At 47.0% G+C, this 12,154-nt stretch overlaps 1 protein-coding gene across 12 annotated transcripts in view; it reads right to left on the bottom strand.

Moving 5' to 3' along the window:
• Nucleotides 1–4,403: 4,403 nt before the first annotated feature.
• ARHGEF2 (Rho/Rac guanine nucleotide exchange factor 2) overlaps nucleotides 4,404–12,154 on the bottom strand; it is a 121,938-nt gene continuing 114,187 nt past the window's right edge. For 11 of the 12 annotated variants that reach the window (XM_080984443.1, XM_080984441.1, XM_080984442.1 and 8 more), the window contains 6 exons: nucleotides 11,291–11,358; nucleotides 10,667–10,708; nucleotides 10,516–10,566; nucleotides 9,088–9,498; nucleotides 8,044–8,236; nucleotides 4,404–7,013 (listed from right to left, as the gene is read on the bottom strand). In XM_080984443.1, the coding sequence (XP_080840569.1) occupies nucleotides 6,928–7,013; nucleotides 8,044–8,236; nucleotides 9,088–9,498; nucleotides 10,516–10,566; nucleotides 10,667–10,708; nucleotides 11,291–11,358 (851 nt within the window). In that variant the 3' untranslated portion in view covers nucleotides 4,404–6,927. The remainder of the gene's footprint in view (nucleotides 7,014–8,043; nucleotides 8,237–9,087; nucleotides 9,499–10,515; nucleotides 10,567–10,666; nucleotides 10,709–11,290; nucleotides 11,359–12,154) is intronic. The other variant, XM_080984438.1, reaches the window with a different exon arrangement.

Genomic DNA, 12,154 nt, shown 5'->3' on the forward strand with positions numbered 1-12,154 from the left:
GCCTGGCACAGGATTCAAGGAATGCTGGGAGGGTATAAGAATCTCCAACAGAGACGAAAACAGGTTTCTCTTCCCCTTGACCTCCAGAATACTCTCTTATTAATTACACATTAATTACATATGAGCAAAGCAGGGTTAGCACCTTCAGCACCAAGAACAATTCAAAAGCCTGTGTGTTGGGAACTTTCCACTTTCTTATTCTAAGCAAGTGACTGAAATGAGATCTTAACATGTTGTCAGGTTTTCATCACATTCCGTATTCAAGTTTGCATTTATTTCAATGAAGCCTTGCCATGAAAATTGATATTCATCCCATTACTTCCAATGGGCTTCCAGGTAAGGCCCCCAGAGTTTTCAATGGGTGTTCTTCTCCCTGTATCTGTGCAGTGGTGCTCAACACATTTTGGAGGAGGGGGCAGCGTTAAAAAAGGCACTTTTGCAGGGAGAAGGGGCAGATGGTGAGGAGAGGAGCAAAGGGCCCCCAGAAGGAAGCCTTCCTATCCAGACAGTCTCACTGTTTTCAAGAGGCAGCATGACATAGTGGTTGGAGCGCTGGGACTCCAACCTGAGAGAGACCAGGATTCAAATCCCCCACTTGGCCATAAAGCTCACTGGGTGACCTTGAAGGCCAGTCACTGCTTTTTGGCCTAACCTACCTCACAGGTATCTGAAGAAGTGTGCTTGCACACGAAAGCTCATACCAAGAACTAACTTAGTTGGTCTTAAAGGTGCTACTGGAAGGATTTTTTTTATTCTACCTCACAGGGTTGTTGTGGGGGTTAAACAAGGAAGAGAGAGAGAATCATGCACACCTCCTTGAGCTCTTTGGAGAAAAAGGTGGGCGGCAAATGCAATCAGTATATAAACATTCATTTATGAACTGCAGCCAGGCAGAAGGGAATATCCTGCCGCCCCACAGACATTTGCCTTGGATGATGGTAGACGTCAAAACCACGCCTGGCCTTCAGATTTATGGGCTGTTTTGAGTTCAAGATTTATTGGCCTGAAACGCTGTTATCAAAAGGTAAAGCGATCCCTGGGAATGGGCCAGAGACGTTCCTTGGAGGGGTGGGGAGCCATAACTTTTCCTTCCACCAACAAGAAGGGCTGCTCCCCACTGTCTCTGCTCTGCACGTGGAGCAGAAGCCTCAAGGCTCCAATGGGAGTCCATGACCTGCCGTCCAGCCATGTCTGATGTGAATATGGAAGACCTGCATGGGGCCACCTTGAATTAACCCTGACTTCACTTTTTTCCTCTCTCTGTCACCCATTCACCCCAACGTAAATGCAAGTACTTCATTCTCTCTGCAACAAGAAACTTTGCAGTGTGATGTAGCGGTTAAAATGCTGGACTAGGACCTGGGAGATCAGAGTTCAAATCCACCACTCAGCCACAAAGCTCACTGGGTGACATGGAAGGCCACTCACTGCCTCTTAGCCTAACCTACCTCACAGGGCTGTTGTTTTCTTGTAGGGAAGGTGGGGGATATGTATGTAGACCGCCTTAAGCTCCCTGGAGGAAAGCTGGGGTATAAATGTAATAAATAAATAAATAAATAAATAAATAAATAAATCCTTTCCTTTATTTATTTATTTATTTGCATCCTGCCTTTCTCTTAGTGCAGGACCCAGGGTGACACATGACATAAATTAAAAGTGATACTAATAAAACATGCTCTGTGTGTGTGTGTGTGTGTGTGTGTGTGCGCGCGCGTGTGTTTTAAATAAATAACCCTGTTAAAACCGGCGCTGAATATCATTTAACACATAAAAAAACAATGCAAGTGCTCTTTTGGGGAAGTTTTTGCGCCTTTTTCACAGTTTAAATCAGTTTAATTATTACCCAAAGTCTGTTCAACACTTCAACTCAGCAGAGGCTGCCACAACAGCCAGGTTCAATTACTTTATGTCAGAAAAGCTGACTGGGAGACCTTGGCCAGACTCCTGCCTCTTAGTCTAGCCTGCCTCACAGGGTTGCTGTGTTGACAATGTGGCGCTGGGACAATTTGGTGGCCCCACTCTCTCTTTGGATAAAAAGTACAATCATGATCCATGATTTTTAATTTTCATGGGAGTTTTTAATATATTTTCTTTGCAAGGCAGGCAGAGACTGGGCAGCGTTGAGCTGTGGTGGCGTAGACATGCTGCCTAAGGGGACCTCAAGGAGAAAGGGAAACAGAAGCAGATCACTTGAATAAGCTGCCCACAACCTGTGTTGTGTATGGAGCAGTCCAGAGAAGGTCGTGACAAAGATCCATCACAGGAGAGAAATCACGGTAATAAAGTTTGGAGCAAACACAATAAATGCAAATCCGGGCTTCCTGTTTAGAGAAATTAAATTACAGGAGTCAAAAGGCGGGGCAGCAGAGATTTCTTGAGAAAACACCAGCCGCACATTTTCCATTTCCACAGTCTGTGCTGTGTTTGTGCTCCGGGTGGAGTCAGCTCCTCATTTTTTAAAAAACACATATTAGGCACAAGGAAAGTCCACCAGAGATCTCACTCTTCAGCTGCCTCAGAGACTAGGCTCCTGGGGTGAATATCCTGGTTGTGTCCCAGATTCTTTTTCCCCTTTGATTTTTAGGCTGGGCTTTTTCATTATTCCAAACTCCCCCTCTCCAATTTAGCTGTGGTTCCTTCATTGCTGGGGGGTTGGACTAGACCAGGGATGTCCAATTCCCAAGAGACTGCGATCTACTCCCACTATAAAAGCACTGGCAGTGATCTACTCATTGGATTGACAAAGGTTGTCGAGCTTATTCTGGGGAGGCTTCAGCAAAGTTGTTGAGCTTTTTCCCTTTTTCTTTTCTTTTGGTGGGATAATTTAAGAATTACACAATCAACCAGGAATGCCCCGCGATTGACCGGTGGATCACAATCGAGCGGTTGGACATCCCTGGACTAGACCTTTGGGATCCCTTCCAACTCTACAATTCTATGATTCAATGGCACATCTTCCCCAACCCAGAGTCAGGGACAGGCAGGTGGAGATCAACTTTTATTATTATCAAAATTGTAGTACAACTATATCAACCCAAATGAGCCCTGTCCAGATGAGGCAAATTGCTTCGCAACATCATGACCAAAAGCTGTTCCTCAAGATACAAATGGCCCAACTCCCAGCTTCCAACTGGCCTGGCCTAATTAGCAGCAAATTGCTACCAGCAATCAAGAGTAACTTGGTTATTCTAATTACCTGCCCGCTTCTTGCTTTCCTCCCTTACTTTTGTTTGATGTAGCATTTAATTTCCTCTTTCTCTCTGACAAACATGGAAAACGGTGCCCTTTATCTTTGCAATCACCCGGGCACTGGTCTTCTATATTATCTCTCCGTTCTTCCCTTCTGTACAAACAAACACACCCCAACCAACCTCTTTCCAACTTCTGCTTATTTTTCTACTTTAAAGCAACTGATTTAACAGGTTGATTCAAGATAGCAGGTTTGGGATGCAGTGTACCTGCCTGCCACTTTGAACGGGAAGTTCAATTTTTTTGAATTCGCACCCACCACCATCCACATTCTTGGGCGACTAGTCAAATATGTATGCAACTAGATTGGGCTTATTCAGGCAGGCCTTTGGGCCCCATAAGATTAATAGTTGCTGTCAGGCTAACATTTGTTCTACAATTGTAACATACAAAGCCAGATTGAAGGCCAGGAACCTAGCAAACCTACGGAAATATAACCGTCAGGAAGGATCAACTTGGAGACTTTATCCCTGGTCCAGGCATTCAGACTGCTTCTGCCCACCAGGTCTTTCAAGCTACAGTTCCCACCCGCCCCAGCCTGTTGCAGCCCAAAATGGCTGTGCTGACAAGGACTGACGAGAGCTATAGTCCAAAATATCTGTAGGGCGCCTGGATGAAAGCAGAAACATTCCTAGCCTGAAACACCCGCAATCCCAAACCAAGGATCATTTTGAACCCTGCTCCCCCCGCTATACACTGTTGAAAGCACTTTAGGGCTTGCTGTATTCACCTTGGCTGCAACCACGCCTTTGGCTGACTGGAAAGCCAATATAGCGCTTTATATATTAGGAGGGTGGAAGCACATCTATGAAGGCAAGCTGTATCAGGGTCCCTTTCTGCAGGTGCTTCCAGAAGGGTGTGGATCAGCACCTGGCAACTCCTGGTGGCTACTAGCCCAAGTGGCTCTGCTGTGTCTCCACAGTTAGAGGGAGCAATGCTTCTGAATCCCAGTTGCTGGAAAAGGCAGATTTGCTCTTGTGCTCAGGTCCTGCTTGATGGTTTCCCATTGGCCACTGTGAGAACAGGATGTTGGACTAGATGGGTCATTGGCCTCATCCAGCAGGGCTCTTCTTTCTTATGTCTTGGTCTTGGATGAAATTGCCATCTTAATCCCTCCCCCCGCCCCAAACTCAGTCCCCATCAAAGTCGAGACATTCTTGGTTTTGACTTCTTTAATTAGCCTTTTTTTTTCTCCTTTCGGTTTACAAGTTAAATCAACAGGAAACAATAAACCATTTTTTTCTCGTCATATAATATATATATATATTTATAAAAATCAGTCTTGAGAATTAATTTAAAAACAAAAAGTCCTTTGTAGCGATCACTCCCTCTTCTTTAATGTTTTCTATTAAGAGGTGTTATTGGTCAGCACAGCAGGATTTAATTTTTTTAAATTACCTTTACAAAAAAAACAACAACCCAATATATCTTTTTCTAAGATGTTTTGGAAAAATGGGAGTGGGGTGCGGGGAGAGAACATCCATTGAGTTTTACTTCTAGAGATGGGGGAGGACGTATTTGCCATCAGAAACGCAGCATTTGAGGAGGGAGCAGCATTTTACTGTATCAAAACTTGTGTTATCCAAAATGGGTTTTCCACACTGGATACATACATACATACCTCTCCCTGAAATAGTTCAGGGATTTTGAGGTGTGCATGCAATTTTCTTTTTATAAGATGGGGAAGAAAAGGCAGCTCATTTACAAACTCCGTAACCACTCCTTTCAAATCATATTCACCTTGGGCAGAAAATTTTCTGCTGTGTAATCTGCTCTAGGGCTAACTCTCCATCGGTCATCAAATTGGGTTGAAATCCCTGCTTGTTTCAGTGGAGTGTGTTATGGTGTAAAGTCTAGAGCTGCAGCCTAATCAAGCTAGCTCCGGGACTTCTTTAAAAAATAATAATCCCTGGATTAAATCTCCCCCCCCCCCCGCCCGACAGATATCTGTAAAGAAGAATCCCTAGCTTTGGTACAGAAAGGAAGTCACTAGACTGAGTTAAAAATAAAATTTCCACTGCCCCTCCCCCAATATACAGCAGAGCCCAGTCTTCATTACCTGCAAACTATAGGTAACACCATAACTTGGGAAAAATTCTCCCTCCAATAACACGGCAAGCCTGGTTGGGCAGCCAGGAGGAATCGTGTCTGCTCTCCAAATGTCCTCCTCATCATTTTGAGTAGCTTTAGGGCAAAATTTAGAATCTGAGAGGCAGTCGTTCCATTTACTGTCCTCTAGGAGGCAGTGTGTCGACATATTTTTACAAAGCAGCAGAGGCTCTGCTTGGAATGTTAAGGGCCGCAATATTGTAATGCAGAATTTGCGGGTGCAATACCCTCTGGGTGTTTTGGGCTACAATTCCCAGCCTGTGCACCATGGGGCTGATGGGAATTGAAGTCCAAAATATCTGGCGGGTATCAAGTTGTCAGATGTTTGCAGGATCTCAGTCTCCTGCAAACTGCAATTGTGTAAACCAGCCTTCCCGAGGCCTGTCTCGGAGCGATGAATTGTTGAGCTTAAGCAGCTTGAATCATTATAAAGATAAATCAGGGGCTTCTGGATGTATTCCCCAAAGGAAGTTCCCCTGTTTTAGCACTTGGGTCAACATTCTCTGGAACTGAAGGTCCTTGACAGGGCGCAACCATTTACTACTTGAAGCACTTTGTTTCCTGCCACAACTATGAACCCTGAAACTGTGTGTGTGTGTGTGTGTGTGGAACCTGCAACCGGTGTATGTGCAACCGGTTTGCCAATTTGTAATGTAGAGTGTTCCTTTAAAGAGGCATTAGAAAGTTTGTTCTTTGTGCTGTGTGTCACAGGGAGAGAGGAATGCCTGTCTTGGTAGCAGATTTGTGTGTGAGAGAGACAGAGAGAGAATGGGAAGCAGGGTAGGTAGAGTGTGTCTTATCCAGATAAAATACTGGATTCAAAGTGTGTGTGACCGGGGGGGGGGGGAAATCCCTGATGAGGGGTTAAATCCACAACTCCAAGGACACCAGGCACACAAATCTGGTGCTGGGACACATGCAGTGTAAGAATTCTGTGGACTCATATGGACTGTCTTGGGTTGACAGACCTTCCTCCTTCCCCTTCTCAAGATGCAGAGGTTGGCCAGGAAAGCAGAAAACACTACTTCTTGCCCTGTGCACAGAGACCCATGGAGAAGCAATAAAATAAAATAAAGAATAATTTAAAACTTATTGTTTGTAAGGAGAGGGGGGCAGGCTCCACCCATTCCCAAAATAAATAAAGTTCAACTAAACAGAGGTGGGGTGGGGTTCGGAATCAGCCACATCCCAGGTATTCACGGCACCCGAAATCTCCGGGTCATTCCCCGCCCTCCCCGCAATCTGAATTGAAGAAGACGCCCTGTGGGGCAATAAGAAGGTGGTCCTCCCCCTGCCCCATCGCCCATCAATGAGGAATGATCAAGGCCACAGATCAAGCGGCGGTCCCCAGGGGGGGAGCTCTGACCCAGTTCCCGGCACCTCTCCCCACTCTCAGGGCGTGGTTTCCCGCTACCCCCTCCCCTCTTACCCGCCCACAGCCCACTCCAAAGTTAGCTTGGTGTGGCCTTTCCAAGTCCCTGAAGTTCCAGGCATGGCTTTGATTGGAGGAAACCTGGAGTTTGGTTGGGGGCAGCGGTACCCCAACGTAACCCCACCCTGCCACACCATCTAGCTCTCTGAGGAGCTGCCGTCTCCGACATTCAGTTCCTGGGTGTTCTCGGCCTCCTCCGGGATGTCCTGCATCCTCTGGAAATCTGGAAACCAGGCAAAAAAGACCTTGTTATCTCAAAAGGCAGTGGTGGATAACGGCCGTTAATGAAGATCAAAAACGGTAAAGAAAAAGCAGATCGACTGTAGAATGCGGGTCTTTTCTGCAGAGACAACTTGGCTCTTACACCTGGACGTTAGCATCAGATCTTTATCTGCGTGCAAATTTGGCCAAATGTTTAGAATCTGAATCTAGAACCTCAAAATGTAATATTCATACATGTCCAAACTCAATACTGCACAGTCTACATTACTAGGGCAAAGAGCATTGATACCTTGAGAGGGAGGGGAAATCTCTGAGTTTGGTATCAGCTGCAAATCTGATGAGCATTCCTTCATCCATGTCATTTATAGAGATGTGGGACAACACCAGGTCCAAGACAGAACCTTGTATCTTAATTATTGTATTTTATTTGTTGTTGCTCTGTGCAGGGCCACCCAAAGAACATATACCGATGAATGAAGACCTACCCTTGACTGCTGTTCCATTTAAAAGCAAATCCCTCTTTTATTTGATTTTATTTAAGGCATTTATATGCCACTTAATAATTAGCATTTCTAAGTGGTGTATATAAAAATAAGCCATGCAGAGAAAAAAAGTCACTGTAAAGCTGAACACCACCTTCAAATGTCTGCTGGAACCAGAAAGTCCTTGTCATGCGCCTAAAGTTCAGCAAGGAGGTTCCCTGTCTAATCTCTATTGGGAGGGAGTTCCACAGGCTTGGACCAACTGTGTGGCTTCTAGCATTACGACCTGTGCATCTGAGCCATGGGGGGCCACCTGCAAAGAGCTTGGTGATTGGGCAGGGATCTGAGGGATCAGGAGGTCCTTATAATATCCTGGACCCAAGCTGTAAAGTAACGCAAGGCCCTTGAACCTGGCCTGGCGTCATATGGGTTTGGCTTCGATTTTAATCTCTCAGGAGAGCCTAAACATAGGGAAAGCTTGACTTGCAGGGGCAGTTGGATGACATCACAGCTTGCAGCATCTCCAGAGAAAGACCTTTCATCCCTCACCTCTTGGGCTCGAAGGGGGAGAATGTGGGTGGGCAACCCCTCCTCCTTCCTCGGGGAGCACCTCCAGATCGTGGTCACCCTCCTGGAGTCTACCAGGCGCACCGTGGTAAGCCATGTCATCCCGCTGACAACCGACGAAGGTCTGGTGGAAGGAGTGGCTGCCAGGAGAGAGCAGGTCGCCTCCTCGGCTCTGCTGTCAGAAAGAGAAGAAGGGGGTGAACCTGGATCAAAGCCTCAAAAGGGTGTGTTCCGATGGAGCTGTTGGCATTATGGACATACCTTTCAATACTGTGGTTTTATTAATGTGGGTTGTAGCCAATTACAAATAATGGGCACGATGGACCCAAGTCCAATCAATTCAGTGGACCTACTCTGAGCAGAAGCAGTAAACAACCCTGGATCTTTGTTACTGCTAAGCTGCCTTGGAAGGATTTTGCAGAATTGCAGAATTGTAGAGTTGGAAAGGACCCAGAGGGGTCTTAGCTAAAAGGTAGGCTATAAATAATTATGCATAAATAGATTTAAGCTTCAAAGAGACTTAAGTTTCCTTAAAATGAGTCCCCTGCCCCCTCGTGCAGAGCTCAGGGAAGGAACAAGGTTTTCCCACTCCCAACTTAGGCATCTCAATGGGGGAACCTAGTATCTTTTTTTTTTTTTTAAAGGGCAAATGGGGGGGGGGGCGGCAGCACAAAAACACAAAAACCCCATCCTACTGTAATTAATTGATCTAACGCTCCTCCCCTGTTTATTGTGCCACCATTTGCTCTATTTTCCTACGTTGATTTTTAGACTTGGAAACCCTCCATTGGACCCTACTGAGATTTTATTGGGATACCTGAAGGGAAATGGCTTAGGGATGGAAAAAGAAGTATTTTATTATTTGCAGATAGCAGAAAACATAATTCAGTCCCAGCCAGCATGGCCATTTTGCACTCCCACCATCCTCGGCTAGTTCAAATTGATAGGAGGCACCTGGAGAGTGCTGGGTTGGCAAATACCAGGCTGACCGGAAAGCTTTCGAGCTCAATGGGAAGAAACACTTACCGGAGGTGGGGTGAAGCTTTGGTACAGAGCGTCGCCTGCAGGCAAGCTGCGCCTCCGAGGCTCCGCCCCCTTGCGCCCCCAGGCCGCCTCCAGGGGTTGCCGCAGAGCCACCATCTGTCTGCGTGCTTCTTCCGCCTCCTGCTCCTGCCGGGCTCTCTCCTGCTCGCTCTCCCGCAAACGGACCTCCAGGGCAGCCACCTCCTGCACTTTCTCCTGGCAGAGCAGCCGGCAGCGGCTCAGCTCCTCCTGTAGCAGCGTGTGCTGCTTCTGCAGCAGCGAGAGGTCGGTGGCCTGCCGGTCAGCGGAGGAGCAGCCTTCCTTGCGCGAGTTGGTCCGGCTCAGCCTCTCCCGCCGTTCACCGGCCTCCTGCAGCTGAAGCTCCAGGAGCGAGTCCTGATGCGCCACAACGCCCTGGAGGGGAGCAAAGGGGGAGGCGCCATTAGCAGGAGGCAGGATTGCCTAATCGGCCTTGTTATTGGCTCTCGATATCCAGAAGGGCATTGCAAGGCTGTTGTGCTGCCACAGTCTTGCATCCTTGGCCAGCTACAACAGAGGTGAGGATGACAAGCCAAATATAATCCTGCCCAGTAGCCCTGCCATTATTGAAGAAACTGGCCTCTGGGGACTCGAAACCAGGCTTTCCCAAGCTGGCGCCCACCAGTTGTTTTAGACTGCAGTGCCCATCAGCCCCCAGCAGCACTGCCATTTTGGACTACAATTCCCACCAGTCCCTGGCTACACGATCCTGCTAGCTGGGGCTGATGGGAATTGTAGTCTGAAACATCTGGAAGGCATGAGGTTGGTTGGGGAAAGCTGCTGAAAATGTCTGGGCCTCCTCAGGAAGAGAACTGAATAACTGCAGGTGCAGGGCAGTATACAAATTTAATATAACAACAACTGGATTGTGAAAAGCAAGCACATTCTGCTCCTGTTTTGCCTTCCTGGGGCTGGTCACCTGGCTCAGCAACAGGCCATTTTCTACCCTTGATATACTGCATGATTGCACATTACATGGTGGTTCACTTTCCAAGCACCTCACGTATAAACAAAAATTGTGCATACCCTAAACTAAACTTTGGAACTGCCCCGCAGTCAGACAGTTGTTGTTGTTGGGGGGGGGGGAGTGAGAGACTCCCCAGCACTCACAGAGTCTCCATGCAGAGCAGGCCTTGCCCGCCAAGCAAGGTGGAGAGCTTAAAAGCTCTTTTCGCGCTTGGGTCACGTGAAGCAGACACAGAGCAAAAAGAGCTTTCAAGCTCTGTGCCTTGCTTGCATTGAACTCATGCAATTTCAACCAGCCAAGTTAAATGCACGTAAGATACAACTGTGCTGTACCCAAAAATGCAAGCTCTTAGCAGACACAGCTCTGAAACAAACGCCATCCTCTTCGAACAGGAGCCCTGGAATGGAGGCTCAAATCACACTGACCTGCAGGTTGTGAAGAAGGGAGTACAGAGTCCTGAGCCGCTGCAGCACTTCCTGCGGGGTGGAAGGACAAGGCAATCAGTCCGACAAAGCTGCGCCACCCCATAGCCCCCGGCCCCGGCCCCCTGGCCCAGGTCTCCTCTGTTCCACTCACCTCCTGTGGTACTTTCTGTTGTAGTTGATTGCCGTTCCCATCCTACAGTAGGGATGCAACACAAACTGTGTCAGGTGCTACCTTGGAAAAACTGGCCAGGAAATCACATATCCACCTAGCTCCGTATTGTCTACACTGACTGGAAGCTGCTCCCCAAGGATTACAGGCATGGGACATTTCCAGCCCTACCAAGAAGCACCAGCAATTGAACCCAGAACCTTCTGCAGGCAAAGCAGATATTCCATCAGTAAGCTATGGATATATATTTTTTTCCCCTTGGGGGGAAAAACCTCCAATGGAGATCTTAAAGCTCTTGAGATGTTTCAGCTAGTGAGGGACAAACTTCTTTTGGGCTTGCTGGGCAGAAAAAATATTTGGTTTTTCAAGCTTTCTTTGAGAATACTGATGGTGGTGAGAGGGTTCCATAGAGGTAAGAAATGACTTTACAGTTTCTCCTTAATTGAAAATGAGATCATTTCCTGCTGGGGAGGCAGGAGGGCGTTGCTTTCTCCCAGTTCAGTTTGGTCCATCTTGACCCAAGAGAACCTTCTGCTCCATTCTAGGCTTCAGGCCAGACCCAGAGCTCAGGCACAAACTCCCCACCAGCCTCACCAAAAGACTCACCCGTTGATTTGAGTCAGACTCAAGCCTGATGAATTCGAGAGAGCCGTTGATGGTTCCAGTTTCGCCATCTGCAGGAGGAAAATAGATGAAACCAGGTGAGGGGGGGGGTCCCTTTCCAGGCACCTTGATCCTCCCCCCACCCCCACCCCAAATCTTAGCTCCATGCAAATTTAGCCAGCAAAGAAAATCAAGTTGGGGCAAATTCATTTTTGAATTTACACCAATTTACTATCCAAATGTACACCAAACAGAGGTCGCTTCCGAATGACCCGTTTATTGAGCCTTCACCCTGGAGCTTTAAGATTATATCCTGATTTTCACTATGAAGGTCTCAAAAGCAGCTCACAACAATAAAATACACAATATGCAAAATTTAAAAACATAAACCTCAAAAATTTTAAACCTCAAGGATTTATAACTGCAGACGGTTGTCTTTTGAATTTTTCTGTTTTGATTCATGCTGGTTTTTATGTGTTTGTTTCTTCATTGTTCCACCTCGCTTTGAGGTTTTTTTTGTGTGAAAAAAGCCGCCAATAAGATTGATCAATAATAATGAAAATAATTAATTGCACAACCCAATTTTCCTGGTATGTGACTGAATCCTACCCATGAAACAGTGATAGTCCAGAAGGTGCGACAGGAGTCTTGACAACCATATGTCAGGAGTGTTCTGATGGTGTTTCCTGCTTGGCAGGGGGTTGGACTCGATGGCCCTTGTGGTCTCTTCCAACTCTATGATTCTATGAGTCGCTCAGCACATGGGGTTATGAATTCTTTCCCTAGGACTAGCTCAGCAGGGGTGCTGCTCTGCCCCATAAGGTGAACTTTGGGGTGGGGGATGGACTTGCTAGGGGAAACTGGCAG

The sequence above is a fragment of the Podarcis pityusensis genome (assembly GCF_964106645.2).
Source record: "Podarcis pityusensis genome assembly, chromosome: 16".
In the NCBI taxonomy this organism is placed as follows: Eukaryota; Metazoa; Chordata; class Lepidosauria; order Squamata; family Lacertidae; genus Podarcis; species Podarcis pityusensis.